The sequence below is a fragment of the Cetorhinus maximus genome, chromosome 22 (assembly GCF_964194155.1).
Source record: "Cetorhinus maximus chromosome 22, sCetMax3.hap1.1, whole genome shotgun sequence".
Classification (NCBI taxonomy): Eukaryota; Metazoa; Chordata; class Chondrichthyes; order Lamniformes; family Cetorhinidae; genus Cetorhinus; species Cetorhinus maximus.
In genome coordinates, this window is record NC_135900.1 from 41,155,831 (window position 1) to 41,172,318 (window position 16,488).

The window sequence follows — 16,488 nt, forward strand, 5'->3', positions numbered from 1 at the left end:
TTCTACAGCTTACTCTCCCATGTACCACACATACATATCCTGCCATACAGTAGCTACTACAGCATATATCACAAACATCTTGCATACTCAACTTCTCCTCCTACGCAGAAAACATCTCTCCCAGAGATAAGTGAGAACCCTGCATTGAATTCTATAAAATCACCAGGACTCCGTTCCTTCCAAGTATCAAGGAATGTACATTTACACTCATTACAAACAGCCAGCACTTTGGACATTTTCCTCCCCCTCAGTGGCTATGACATATTTCTATAATTTCTCAGTAGGATTTTACACTAGATACTACAAAAAAAAGACATGATGGATTTCTCTGCCAGATTTAGACTTTCCTCCTTGAGAGGAAGAGGGATACAAATATTACTGCACTTATAGCAACACGTATCCTATTTAACCAAAAACCTGGCTTGACATCTTCACTGCACTACAGCATGGGCTCAACCCTATCGTCAAATGTTAGCACACAAGAATAAAATTTTACATATAACATACAAAGGCAATGATGCATAAATAACTTGCAGAGACAAACAGTAAGCTACAACACCAAAATATATCTGGTCATAATAAAAGATGAGGGCCTACTAGGAGGGAGATTTGTACTGAGGGCTTAGCTAGGAGGGAGATTTGTACTTAAGTTTGAACTTCTTTCAAGGAACAAGCAAGGTTAGCCTTTCAGAAGTAATCTTGTCATTTGTTAAATCTCTACATACAAAATAAGCAGACCATCATTATTTTACAAACTACCTGAAGTGGATCTCGAGGTCCCGCATGTTCAGATTAACTGGAGTTGTGTTATTGCATACCATCCACACAATGTTGTCAGTAGTTTTATTATTCAGTCAGTCGAAACTAGTCTAAATCAGAATTTGGAACTTTGCTCTGTAGCATCCATAGTCCTTGCCAGATTTGAGCCTCAGCTTTGCACATCCATGCAATCTGTCCTATTAGCATGCTGCACAAGTCATTCAATCTAAGCGGTTTGGGTTACAAACAGCTAGTTTTCAATGAACCCATAGAGTAATATTAGTCGGAAAACTGGAAAAGTATGTTTTATTCATAAAATATTATTGGCTGCAATACCTAAATCACAAAGGTACTGCACTTACTCATGTACCATAGCAGAAACAAATCTAAATTTATAGAACAGCTTCTTTTATACAAATCAGCAGCAACTGACACAAACACCTGGCAAAAAACAGATGAGAGTTACGTTCAGTTTTGCCCCAACTACCTGTCTTAACATTTGGAACACAGTGCATTTTTGTAGGCATATGTGATGTCATCCACTTTCTATCCAAGGATAGAACAGAGTACTTTCTAAAATAGTGAAAAGTTAAAAGTGGATGTTCCAAGAGACTTGGGGATCCAAGTGCAAAGATCATTATAATATCGTGAATAGGTACAGAAAATTAAAAGTTTAAAGGAATGCTTGCCTTTATACCTAGAAGACTAGAATAAAATTGGGTAGGAATTATGCTATAGCTATACAAAGCCCAGGTTAGTTTACACCTGGAGTACTGAGAGCAGTTCTGGAATTAAATATTGGCATTGGAGGGGGTGCAGTATACATTTACTAGAATGATAACTGAACTGCAAGGGCTAAATTACAAGCAGCGATTACCCAAATGTGGTTCAATGTTCTGGAATTTAGAAGCTTGAAGGGTGATTTGATTGAATTTTTCAAGATATTAAGGGGAAGAGACATTTTCGTTGATTGAGGGGGTCCTTTAGGACAAGGGGAATGCTCTTTAAAAATTAGAACCAGACCTTTCAAGAGCTAAAATGGGAAACATTTCTACACACAAATGGTGGTAAAAATTTGGAACACTCTTCCACAAATGGCAAACAATGTTAGATCAGTTAATTTTAAATCTGATATTGTTAGTAAATTTGGTTAACAAAAATCTAAAGGCTATGGGACAAAGACAGTTATGTGGAGTTAGATCACAAATCAGCAACGGTCAGACTGAATAGTGGAATAGTCTTGAAGAGCTAACTAGCTTATTCTTGTTCCTGACATCTGTGTTGCTTTCCTTTACAGTGATATGATATTTGTTCAATTATGAAGAACTTGCATCTAACACTGATGCCGGGTCAGTATCCCTGACTTCTAACTAATTAATCCAGCTGACAATATTTTACTTGGCAACTGTGCTCAGTTTCACCTTTGGGTCAAAGGGTTCGGGGGCGGGGGGGTTCATGTCCCATTTAAGAATTCAAGCACAAAAATCAAGGTTGGACAACTCCAGTGCACACACAGGGAGTGTTGTAATGCCAGAGGTGCCATCTTTTAGACGAGATGTTAAACAGAGGCCCCTTCTGCCCTCTCAGGTGGACCTAAAATATTCCATGGCACCATTTGGAAGAGCAGTGGAGTTATTCCAGCGTTCAGGCCAATTAACATCACAAAACAGATTATCTGGTCATTATCACATTGCTGTTTGTGGGAGCTGGATGTAAGTAAATTGGCTGTTGCATTCCCTACAATATAACAGGAATTACACTTAAAAAGTACACCATGGCTGTAAAGTGTTTTGCGATACTTGGTGGTTGTGAAAGGCACTAAATAAATATAAGACTCTTCTTATTTTAATATCTCTTTTCCAGACCTGTTCATGTGCTGATAGCCAGTCTCTTTCTGAACCACTTTTGTTTGCTCTACCCACTGGTGAGCAACTCTGTCTCATCACCATCAACTCAACTTTTTGGGCACAACCAGCTCAATCTCATTACCCATCAACTTTAATTACTTCATGCAAACACCAGCTCACAATCCTGACTAATCTATAATTGTAATTTTAAAATGGGAAACCAATTAAATTACTCAAGTTCCAAGCCCGGTGTGAACAGATCAAATATTACACTGAGCCGAAAGAAAAAACCCTTCTTAGAAGTGCACAAGGTTGATCTACAGCTTATTACCAGCTTTGTCCCATTGGGTGGCTCTGTACTGAGCTGCCGGGCTAAAATGCATAAAGTTTTAATGGAACTGAAAATAGAAAATGCTGGAAACTCGGCTGGTCTGTAGAGAAAGAAACAGAGTTAATGCTTTAGATTCATGACCTTTCAATTTTATTGTTTTTATTTCAGATTTCCAAGATCTGCAATATTTCGCTTTTGCACAAGTATTTTGAGAGATTAAAATCAGTAAAAGCTGGAAATTTCACTTCTAGTTTTAAACCCATTGGCTTCTGATGAGTACGAAAAATGATAACTTACCTGTTCGCTTCACATGGCAACAAACCTGGTGTATTTCCAGTATTTTCTGTTTTCATTAGTGCTTTATTATGGGCTAGAGATCACTTGGTGGTGCTATGCCAAAACAAATCTGACTTGTGGATCAATTTCTGCACAACTACTCAACGGCTCAAAAGAATATCATATTTTGATACAGAAAGCTGGCAACTGACTAGTTTCTGGGTATAGATAGTCAATCTTCAAATTAGACCTCAAAAATAAGGATTGGGAAAGGGTGGAAAAAGGAGAAAACATCAACAGATAAACTCAAAAAAAGTGTTCCCTTTGCAACAAATCCTGGTGCACGTCAATCCAAGCCATCACGAAAAAAAAATCAGCTACAGTGCCCATTGTTAGGACATTACTGGGTTGCACCATAACATAATTGGCAAGGATAGCTATTGCAGGATGGATCTGGGTGTAGAAAGTGCAAACATCAAAACAGATCACTTAAATCTGAGATGAGGCAGATGGAATGGGAGGAAACTCATGGAATATAAATATCAGCACAGGCTGATGACTGAGTCAGCAGTGACATTATCAATGAGGCTAGGGGAAGCTTTTCTCGGAATTTTTCAATTATTTTGATTTGTTTTGTCCTGTTATAGAAATATCAAAACGTTAATTTTATCCCCCTCATCAGTTAGAAAACTGAAGTATAAATAAATGTTATAACCCAGAGTTCAGCCTGTACCCTTCAGTCCTCAAAATTTGAGTAATGGGGATTTGCCAATTAAGAATCTGGTCCTTAAACTCACACTGAATCAATGAAAATACCATGCATGTTCAAAGGCCATTAAATTATTGTTTCGGTTGAACATGTTACAGACATCAATAATGCAAACTGGCCACAAGCATACCCAACACACCTGAACAATCACCAGCCAAGCTGAACTCCAGCAATACACGTAATAACTGATAAAATAAACAGACCAAATTAATGGAAGCAGCAGCTCTAAAGAAGTCACACGGACTCTAAACATTAACTGTTTCTCTCTCCACAGGTGCTGCCAGACCTGCTGAGTTTTTCCAGCATTTTCTGTTTTTACTTCAGACCAAATTAACGACCTACTGCTCCAATGTCATCAGGAGTGACTAGTAACACACACTCCATTCTATCAGGCAGACACTGATGGATGAGGCTGGAGGTTGCTGCCCAGACTGGGAATAATAGAGTTACCACAAGAAAACAATTGTGCCAATACACTGAGGGGGGATTTCCATCAAAGCTGTCACTACTACAAGTGCACTTAGAATACTAATGACAATATCCAAATAGTTTCTTGCACATTCATGTAAAAAATTAAAGACTTGCATTTATGTAGTGCTTTTCATGACCACCAGACATCTCAAAGCACTTTATAGCCAATTAAGTACTTTTTGAAGTGTAGTCATGGTTCCAATGTAGGGCACACTGCAAATTCTTGCAATGTGATAACAGCCAGATTTTTTTGTGATGTTGATTGAGGGGTAAATATTGTCCACGACACCAGGGATAACTCCCTTGCTCTTCAAAATACTGCCATGCGGTGGATCCACCTGAACAGACAGACTGCACCTGTTTAACATCTCATCCAAAAGACGTACATTGGTATAAAATTATCCAACATTCCTCTTACATATCATAAATACCTAAATATTTATGTGCGCGCGAGTGCATGCGTGTGAGATTCCAAAGACTAACACTAATGGACTTCACTTCCAACCAGTTGCATTTGATGAGAACAGGGATCAATGGACCAGCTCATCTACCAGCTCGTGTTTCAGTGTTTCTATAATCTCCCAAGACTAATGGACAATGCATTCATCAACAGGACACAGTATATCATTAATCTCAAGTTCCTCTTGGAGTCAGGCTGCTCCATTTCACATCCCACCTCCAAAAATTACAATGCTACTTGGGTTGCCAATTCAAACAAACATCAGGCAATACTGACTGTTTCTGACATTTCGACCATTTACTCTGAATTAGATGATTATTCGATGCAGCAGTCACCAAAATAAAAACCTTGCATACCTCTTGCATTGCTCACAGTGAGTTGGGGCAAATGGTATTTTTTGGTGTATTATCAATAAGCTGCAAGGAGGAAGGGTGCTAGGAACCAAGTGTGACAGAGGTGGTACCGCTATATGCAAGACCAAATATATCTACAACACATTGCCCATGGCATAGTTCATGTCAAAAGATAAGCTAAGATTACATCTGAAAATGGAGAGGAAATAGGTGAAACATTGATGTGAAAGACAGAAGTAGAGATAGAGAGAGAGGAAAGAGATAGAAACCGATCTTTCTTGGCACATCTCATACTGCCAGAGGATATGCTCTTTTACATGCAGCATGTTGGTGCTACTCCTTTTCTCGATTCTTCTTCTTCTCTGCATTTCTCTCATGTTTTTCACTTTTATTCCGTTTCTCTGTGTAGTATCAAACATGGGAGGGATCCTACCAGCATTGCAAGCCAATGGGTTATGGGTGCTCTTTGGCCTGTAGATTCCAGATGGTCAGAGGGATTGAGACAATAAGTTTCACTTTCTGATGACAAAATTCAGGTGCTGGTTAAGAAGGGATTTAGCCGGGAGAGAGGCAGGAGAGGGAGAATGGCAGGGTGCTGAGAAGGAACTGGGGTTTAGGGTAGGTTATGGGAACCTACAATTCTCCACCCAGGAGAAGTCACTATCACTTAAATTTCGAGCTCTTTCCTAGAGTTGTGGGAAAGTCTTTCTCCAGCCAGTTCAATAGCCGATTCTAGGCTTTACCTGGGAATTACTTTTGAAGTACAACAGTGTTAAAGGAATCTCATACCTGTGCTTCATTACACTCCCCAGTTAAGGCCAGCAACAGGCTTTTGAAGCATGGGTTGGGTAAATGGGAGTAGTGTCATAAGTGTGGAACAGATAAAGCTGGTAGTAAAATAGGAAGGAGTGGGGCCTGAGGCTCAAAGAGGAAGATTTACTTTCTCTGAACTTTTTAAACTGAGAAAAACAGCACGCTAGGGAAAGAACTTGAGGTCCGAGGTGGTTCAGGAGAAGTGGGAGATGAAGGTTTAATCATGCCAATTAGTGGTTGGAGACCCATTTTTGCCATGTCAGCTAATTACTACAGGCCAAGTGTTAGCAGTTATGTAAGAATTCCCTCTATAAATAGGATTTTATGTACAAAAGATATATGTACACTAGTATATATATATCCATGTGGGGTAGTGAAATATACTGCTAGCTAGACAATGGATTATGGATACATTTCAACAAGGCAGTAATAATCCCAAAAACACATTTAAACATAATTGTCATTAGAATAGCAATGCATATGGCTATTTGCAAACAGCATAAAATTAAAGAATTCAGTCTCCCCATTAGAACTATTAAGTGTAGAAATCTACAAAGCGTTCCACAGGGAGAAAGCACGACTAAAAGACAAATATTCTATAGAAATAGTACTGCAGTGTTGTAAGGGTTAAGGATTGGAATCAACATCCTCAAGCAAACTGGCGCAATGCTGTTAGCTTAGTTCTGAGTCAACCAATTTGCTTCAGGATGTACATATTCCCAACAGTACTATCAGAAAAAAGCAATTACTGTAAAGCTGCAATTTAACTACAAAGCAACCCTTAACCTCCAAAATAAACAAGGAATTACACCTTCCTCTTTTAGGGATGGTCTAATAATCAAAACTTTTGAGGGGGAAAACGTAATCAGGGGAGATGAAGTGAATTGATGGTTTGAGATTTAACGTTCAAACACTCCTCAGGATAGTATCTTGATCCACAAGAGACTTTGCTGTTGAAAACACCAAAGGAATTTATTTATTCTAAATTAGAAACTTTAAAGAATCATTCGATCTAAACAAAAAAGAAAAAAAAGTTAAACGTGCTCGATACAGATAAAGCACATCTTATTTGTAACCAGTTTCTTTCCTGTCGTTATCAGACAGGAACCATTCAAATGACTCCAAGAGGATTCTGGTTCAAACCTTCCAGATGCATACAACAGCAGAATAACTAATGAGCTCTGTGGATATTGGGAACCCAAAGATAGCCACCCAGTAACAACTGAGTACGAGAAGAACATGCACTTTGGAAGCTGGGTTTAACAGTTAAGAAGGCTGTACATAATAGTTAGGATTGACTGTGCAGCAGAGTCTCTCAGAATTAAATAATACACTAGGAATAACGTGAAGGGATTCATAAATATTATTGTAGCTAGACATGGAGAGACTATTAAAATTGAAACAGAAATAATTTAGCACAGGAATTGACCAGTCGTCTTCACTGAATTTAGGCCCCTCTTGGAAGCCAAACTGACATTGCGTGATTATACGGATTTCTTCCCACAGCCGTCAGAATTCTTGAAATTATCCTGTAACTTTTATAAATGTTATAACTAATTTAGCATTGATTACCATTTGTGGCCAACTATTCCACATTAAATATGGAAAGTTTTTTTGATCCATTTGATGTTTTTAAGTGTTCATCTTGAAACCATGGCCTCAATTTACTTACCGATAAAAATAATTTATTTATCACGTAGATTTCTGTAATCGTTTTGGTAACTATTAAATCTCCACAGCATCTTCAGTTCAAGTTGCTCTATCCTTTCATTGTACACTAACTCATTATTTCAGGTATTACATGGAATATACAGGCCATGCTGGTGTTTATACTTCACACCAGTCTCCTCCCATTCTATCTACCTCATCTCGGCCTTTTAGCATAACTTTCTTTTCATTTTTCACTCATACTCATTTAATTTCTTTTCGAAAGCATATTAAGCATTTACCATGGTTACTTCCTGTGGTAGGAGGTTCCAGATTCTAACCAGGGTAAAGAAATTTCTCCCTATTTCCCTACTGGATTCATTAATTATCTTGTATTCATGGCCTCTGGCTTTGGATTGTTCCAAAATGAGAACATTCTCTCCACATACATCCTGTCCAACTAAATTATAATTTTGAAGACCTCTATCAGGTTACCCCTAAGTCTTATCTTTTCTTAAAAAAATGAACCCCATCTGTCCAATCCTTCCCTATTGCTGTTTCCTCTCAATTCTAATATCAGCCATAAAAATAATTTTTACACCTTCTCCAATGCAGGTCCTTTTTATAGTGTGGTGTGCTCAGAACTCTGGAAAGCGAGCCTCAGCAGGGTCCTATACAGGTTTACCATGACCTCATTACCTTGGAATTCCATACCACTAGAAATAAATCCCTGTTCTTTACATTGTGTTGCTGACCTGTGATACTGTTCTTAATGATCTGTTCACCTCATCCCAAGGTCCCTTTGCTCATTTACCCCATTTAGTTTCTTATTTTTGTAAGATCATAAGAAATAGGAGTAGTCCATCTGGCCCATCAAGCATACTCTGCTATTCAATAAGATCATGGCTGATCTGATTGTGGCCTTAACTCCAATTTTCGTAAGCATAGATGGTATTTCTATATTTCTTGCCCAAGTGCATTAATTCACATTTACCCACGTTAAAATTCATTTGTCACTTAACTGTCCAGTCTATGTTCTAACATCTTGTTGTATAATGTTGCATTCTTCCTCAGTGTTAGCTACACCTCAGTTTGGCATCATCTGCAAATTTTGATACTGAGAGCCTTGTTTCCAAGTCAAAATCATTAGTCTGAATTTTGCAATTGCAACAGCAAAGTTGTCAGTGTTTGCCATCATTACAACTATGAATCTGACAGCAATTTCTGGCATCTGCACTTGCGTGGTTAGATAAGGAAATCCAGAAGACGCTCAGTGATTTCCTGTTCATTAAGGTGTGCTGTTGAAGTCACACAGAGGGCTATCTTTAGCAGGCACTTGAACCAATGCAAACTTTTATGCTATAACATCAGTATAAAACTGCCCAAAACAGCTACGACTTGTTGAATGAGATGTAACTGAATTTTAAACTGAGGAAAACCTCTTAGGCCATGAAAAATTAATTTGTATTTATAGAATGTCAACTTTATACATGACAAAAAGTCTATAGGCTTTTAATATAATAAAAATTATTTAACATTATGACATTTCTGTTTCTCTCTTATTTCCATGTATATTCCGATCTTTATTTTGTGATCTATAAAATCTATATAAAGTGAAGGATAACCAGTGCATTTTATGTCCTAATTTAAAGGCAGAATATTGCGAATACTGGAAATCTGAAATATAAACAAAGTGCTGCAAAAACTCAGCAAGTCTGACAGCATCTGTGGAGAGAGAAAAACAATTAATGTTTCAAGTCAAATATGACTCTTCTTCTGAATATGACTTTTTATTTGCTTCCTAGTTTGCTGCCTGAGAGTTTTCAATGCAATTGGCTGCTCAGCCTGCTTGATGACATTCATGTTGCTGAATACCTGGAGGTCTCCTAGATTTGGCATCAGCATGAAACTGTTGGGAAAGGAGAATCCATACCACACAGATTGCTAGACATTTTGTGAGCAGCTTTTTTTGAGTTTGGTGGTGAGCGCTCACTTCAGCAATGACCGCAAAATCTGAGCCATTATTGTAAATTACGAACAGTGGTCCCAGCATTGATCCTTGTTGAAGGCCACTTTCTATTTTCTTCCAGCCTGAAAACTCTCGGGCTTTTTTTTAAAATAGCCAATTTACCATCCACCCTGCCATGAAGCACTCTGGACCGTCAGAAGCAGAATTATATTTCACCACAATCTGTACCCTCATGGTCCAGCGCATCCCTCACTCTACCATGACCATCACGTAAACAACTCTGGTTCAATGAAAAGCGTAGAACAGGAGGTCAGGAGCAACACCTGGCATATTGGAAAATGAGGTAGCAACCTGGTGAAGCTAAAAGACAGGACTACAAACATGCTAAACTGTGGAAGCAGCATGCTACAGACAGAGAAAAATTATCCTAAAACTAGGAGATCAGATCAAAACTCTGCAGTCAGGCAACAGTACGACAAGGTACACCAGGCCCAGTTGACCCCGTGAAGTCCACCTAGGTAACATCTGGGGATGTGCCAAAATTGGTACAGCTGTCAGACAGACTAGTCAAGCATTATCCTGACAATTACAAAATCATGCCAATGTCTCAGAACACTCCATCACTATCCCTGGGTATATCCTGTCTCATCAGCGGTACAGATCAACCAGAGGTGACAGCAAGTGATATAAACAGTCAGGAAGGAATGGCCTGAAAGTTCTTAACATTGAATTTATTTTTTATTCACTGTTGGGATGTAAGCATCGCTGGCAATACCAGCCTTTATTACCCACCCCATTGAGCCACCTTCTTGAGCTGCAGCAGTTCATGTGGTGTAGGTATACCCACAGTGCTGTTGGGAAGGGAGTTCCAGCATTTTAATCTGCTAACAGTGAAGGAACCGTGATCTACTTCCAAGGCAGGATAGTGTGTGACTTGGAGGGGAACTTGCAGGTGGTGGTGTTCCCATGTTTCTGCTGCCCTTATTCAAGGGGGTCATGGGTTTGAAATGTGCCCTTGAGGAGCCATTTGCAAGTTGCTGCAGTGTATCTTGTAGATGGTGCACACTGCTGCCACTGTGCATCAGTGGTGGAGGGAGGACTAAGGTGGTGGACGAGATGCCAATCAAGCAGATAAAAGCAAAAGCTCAGCTTTTCCAGCATTTTCTGTTTTTGAGCCAATCAAGGGGGCTGATTTGTCCTGGATGGCATTGAGTTTCTTGAGTATTGTTGGAGCTGCACTCATCCAGGCAAGTAGACAATATTCTATCACACTCACGACTTGTGCCTTGCAGATAATGGACAGGCTTTGGGGAATCAGGTGATGAGTTACTCCTCAGAATTCCCAAGCTCTGACCTGTTCTTGTATTTGTATGCAAATGGCTGGTCGTTCAGCTTCTGGTCGATGGTAAGCCCCAGGATGTTAATGGTGGGGCAGTCAAGGGGAGATGGTTAGATTTTCTCTTGTTGGAGATAACCATTGCCTGGCATTTGTGTGGCACAAACCTTACTTGCCATTTATCAGCCCAGGCCTGAAGGTTGTCTAGGTCTTGCTGTACATAGGCACGGACTGCTTCAGCATCTGAGAAGTTACGAATGCCACCGAACACTGTAACCATCAGTAAACATCCTGACTTCTGACCTTATGTCGGAGGGAAGGTCACTGAAATAGCTGAAGATGGTTGGGCCTTAGACACAAGGCTGAGGAACTCATGCAGCAATGACTTCAGACTGAGATGATAGCCTCCAACAACAATAAGCACCTTCCTTTGTGCAAGGTATGACTCCAACCCAGTGCAGAGTCTCTCCACTCCCCAGCCCAACCCCCAATTCCCACTGACTTTTATTTTGCTTTGGCTTCTTGATGCCACACTTAGTCAAATATTGTCTTGATGTCAAAGGCAGTCATTCTCACCTCGCTTCTGGAATTCAGCTCTTTTGCTGAGCTCTCGACTCCAAGCATCATGAATACTCATGGCATCAGGTCAGATATGGCCATGAAAACCTCCTGCTGATTTCAACCCATTGCCCTCCCTTCACTGATGAATCAGTACTCCTCTGCATTGAACAACATTTGGAAGACAACAGAGGGTTGCAAGGACACAGAATATACTCTGAGTCAGGGGCTTCAAAGTCTATCACCAAGCATAGCTCAAGAGCACCACTACTGGTCGAGCAGACCAAGAACTGAAGAACATATATGTCAGAGTGAGTCTACTACAAATGCTGAGAACACAAGGGGAAAAGCCCCTTGTCCTCACTGATGCACCCATCACAGATGCGTCTGTCCAGGACAGTATTGGTAGGTCTGACTGCCTCAGTTCTTGTTAAGACAAAGCCATGTCTTCACACTGAGTAAACCCCCGCTGTGCTTTGTGACAGTACCACTATGATCAATGGGATATATTCGGATCAGATCCAGCAGTGCAAAACTGGGCATCCACGTGGTGTGAATCATAAGTAGAATTGTATGTCACTGCAATCTGTAACCTCTTGGCCCAGCATGTCCCTTACATTATCAAGCCAAGGGAAAAACCCTGGTTTAAATGAGATGTCCAGGAGGACATTCCAGGAGCAGCACTAAGCAAACTTAAAAATGAGGCACCAACCTGGTGAAGTTACAACACAGAAGCATAAACATGCTAAATAGCAGACACAGCATGCTATAGACAAAGCCAAGGGACTCTACAACATTGGGATCAGGTCAAAGTTTTGCATTCCAGCCATATCCATTTGTGGTTGGCAGTGGACAATTAATGGGAGAAGGTGAATTCATGAATATTCCCATCTTTATCATGGTAGAGTTCAGTGTGTGAATGCAAAAGACAAGACAAACACTTTCAACCATCTTCAGTTAGAAGTGGCTGATCCATTTCAGCCTTCAGCTCAAGTCCCTACCATCACAGAAGCCAGCCTTCAGCCAATTTTATTAATTTCACATGCCATCAAAAAATGGCTAAGCACATCAGATACAGCAAAGGCTAGGGGCCTTGACAACAACAATGGCATAGTACTGAAGATGTACTTCAGAGTGAGCTGTGCCTCAAGCCAAGCTTTTCTAGGGCAACTACAATACTGGCATCTACCAACAAAATGGAATATTACCTAATGAATGTCCAGCCCACAAAAAGCAGGACAAATCCAATCAGGCCAATTACCATCCCATCTACCTACTGTTCATCATCAGAGTGATCGAAAGCATTGTTGACAGTACTATTAGGCGCCACTTATTCATCAATAACCCACTCACCAATGCTTAGTTTGTAATAAAAGTCTCAGTGCCTGTAACAAATATGCATGCCTGAGGTCAGCCTGCTAACAAGACTTTATAGCACTTGCTTCAAGTCCCTATGCTGAGACCCCAAGCTCGTCACTAATGTGACATGCTTTAGCTAGACGAAAAATGGGATTAATCCAAGTCTAGTCTCACAAGGTGCTATGAAAGCCAAGTTGCAGATTTCGTATTTAACCTTCTGAAAATCCCAAAAGATCTAGGATGAAATGAGAAGTTCCTATTACATACTTTGCCTTTAGAGATTCAACCGACGTGCATGAGGTGTTTCTATCCAAAAGAACATGCAGCCCGGGTTCAGTGCTTGTATGGAGAAAGTCCCAGGGCTTCACCTTGTGACTAGAATCTGGAGTGCTTTTTTTCTGCTGAGCATTTCATTTTGTGTACTATGTAAAAACGGACCAGTGCACTTCCTCTTTACAGTTAGTTTTTTTTTAAAGAGGGTGGTGAGGAGGCTTGGTGAATGATTTCAAGAAATTGGCATGCCATTTAAAGCTAATTGGTGTGCCTTTGTGAATCACACCTTAAATAAAAGGATCCACTGCAATCATAAATAATTGAGTCATTACATGCATTAAGAACTTTGTGAATTTATGACCAAATCCCTGCTGCAGACAATTTTCCACTGGCATAGCAACATGAGGGAACTTAGGTTTGTATTTTTCTGACATTAGGTGCCACTACAAAAAACAGGTCACTAAAAACAAATCACTAATCTTCTACTTTCTCCCACAACCTAATAGGAGAAAACACCAACTATGTGATACAATCTCAGTCATTCATAAAATAGCCTGACAATGGAGTCACTAACTTTTCCTCCTTTGTCGATAATAGACAATAAACATGCATTAGATGTCTTTCAAGGAGTTAGAGCAGTGAATGATTGCAGGGAGATCTCAATCTTCAACTTTACCTAGAAATATACTTAGAAAAATGAGTTAGACATCTTAAATAAGCTCCAAAGCATATAGCCAAAACTCAAGGGCTGCTAGAATTGAAAAACTTGTGTCATCTCACCACCAGTAATAAGATCAGATTCTTAATTTACTTACGCACTGATTACACCTGCTGACCTCTTATAAGGGGGATCAGTGATGTAATCAGTGTACCAGACCATTCTCCAGCCCTCGGCCCACCCAAAGAGATCAACGTGCTATACCTACCTTGGATACCAGCAATTTCACACAGTCTACATGCCCCTCGTAGATTGCTGACAGAAGTGCTGTGTAACCATGTCTATCTGGAGCCTGTGAATCACAGAAACAGAAGGGATAAAATATTTTCTTAAAAAATTGATAACTTGTTAATGCTGCCAATGCAAGCAGAATTTTACAAGACTGCATTAATCTAAGGGAATCTCTTTTATACAGCTCTTGAAATGATTTGTTCTCGAACTGGTCTCCATCGGGGATCTGTACTCAACTTTTCACTAAAAAGAGAGAATTCCATACCTAAGTTTCGGAGTGAAATCAGGGAGCACTGTTCACACAAAGGGCAGGAATTAGGAACCCACTCCTATCAAAAGGCTCTACGTGGTAGGTCAATTGAAATTTTCAAGATGGAGACTGATGGATTCTTGTTAGGAAAGGGTATCAAAGGACGTGGAGAAAAGGCGTGTAAATCGAGTTGAGGCACAGATCACCTATAATCTAATTAAATGGCAGACTCAAGGGGCAAATAAAGACAGGAAATGCTGGAAATATTCTTTGGGGACAGAAAATTGTGTTTCAGGTCAATGATCTTTCATTGAATGAGGTTGTCGACCCAAAACGTTAATGCTGTTTTTATCTCTCCACAGGTGCTGCCTGATCTGAATATTTGCAGCATTTTCTGCTTTTGTTTTAGATTTCTAGCACTTGCTGTATTTTACTTGTGTTGAGGGGTGAAATTGCGTACTCCCGTTCTTGCCTCTATTATTAGTAAGGTAACTTCAGATTCAGTCACTGTTTGTCATTACAAGGTGAAACGTATTCTAGCTCATGATTTGTGCTTTCATTTAGAAGATCAATAAAATTAGATAAGGGGGTATCAAACACTAAATAACAATATCTGAAATATTTAAATTGTAGTGCAAATTAATAATATTGTAAAAAAAAAATTAGGCTATGGAAAGAGCAAATGGATGATCAAGGGAGGTGGTGGAATAGTGGCAATGTCACTGGACTAGTAATCCAGGCTAATGATCTGGGGACATGAGTTCAAATCCCACCACGGATTTCAATTCAATTAATAAATCTGGAATTAAAATCTAGTCTAATAGTGACCACAAAACCCATCTGGTTCACTAATATACTAAAGAAAACCTGCTATCTTGTCTACATGTGACTCCAGACCACAGCAATGTGGTTGACTCTGAAATAGCCTAGCAAGCCACTTAATTGTATCAAACCGCTACGAAGTCTATAAGAAATAAAACTGGACGGACATCTGGCATCGACCCAGGTATCAGAAACGAGAACGGCAAACCCAGCCCTATTTGGGGGCTTGTGCCAATATCGGGACAGCTATCCTACAGACTAGTCAAGCAGCAGCCTGACACTAAGACATGATACGGTGAGTATGGCTATGTCCCAGATGCCACCATCACCATCCCACTGGCAGGACAGACCCACCAGAGGTGGCAGCACAGTGGTTGTGCTGTCAGGAGGGAGTTGCCCTGGGGGGTCCACAACATTGACTCCAGACTCCATTAAGTCTCATGGCATCAGGTCAAACATGGGAAAGGAATCCTCCTGCTGATTACCACCTAACGTGTCCCCTCAGCTGATGAATCAGTACTCCTCCATGTTGAACACCAATTGGAAGAAGCACTGAGGGTGGCAAGGGCACAGAATATACTCTAGGTGCAGACTTCAATGTCCATCACCAAGAGTGGCTCAGTAGCACCATTACTGACTGAACTGGCTGAGTCTTAAAGCACATGAGTGCTAGACTTGGTCTGTGGCAGGTGGTGAGGGAACCAAGATGGAAAACTTGACCTCATCCTCACCAATCTCCTGTCGTAGATGCATCTGTCCATGACAGTGTTGGTAGGCGCCCACCACACAGTCCTCACATTGAGAATACAATTGTGTTGCATTGCACTACCACCGTGCTAGATGTAATAGATTTTGAGCAGATCTAGCAGCTCAAAACTGGGCAGCCATGAGGCACTGTGGGCCATCAGCAGGAGCAGAATTGTACACAACCACAATGTGTAACTTCATGGCCTGGCATATCCCCCACTCTACCACTAATATCAAGGGGGGCAATTAACCCTGTTCAATAAAGAGTGCAGGAGTGCGTGCCAGGAGCAGCACCAGGCATACCAAAAAAATGAGGTGCCAACCTGGTGAAGCTACAACACAGGGCTGCTTGAGTGCCAAACAGTGGAAGCAGCATGCAAGAGACAGAGTTAAGCGATCTCTCAGCTAATGGATCAGATCTAAGCTTTGCAGTCCTGTCACGTCCAGTCATGAATGGTGGAGGATAATTAAACCACTCACTGGAGGAGGCAGCGGCTCC

The 16,488-nt window shown here is 40.4% G+C and overlaps 1 protein-coding gene across 1 annotated transcript in view; it reads right to left on the reverse strand.

Annotated features, from left to right (window-relative positions):
* Positions 1 to 16,488, reverse strand: part of mtpn (myotrophin) — a 56,081-nt gene that overhangs the window by 2,074 nt on the left and 37,519 nt on the right. The window contains exon 3 of the mRNA XM_078568160.1: positions 14,148 to 14,231. Coding sequence (XP_078424286.1) covers positions 14,148 to 14,231 — 84 coding nt within the window. The remainder of the gene's footprint in view (positions 1 to 14,147; positions 14,232 to 16,488) is intronic.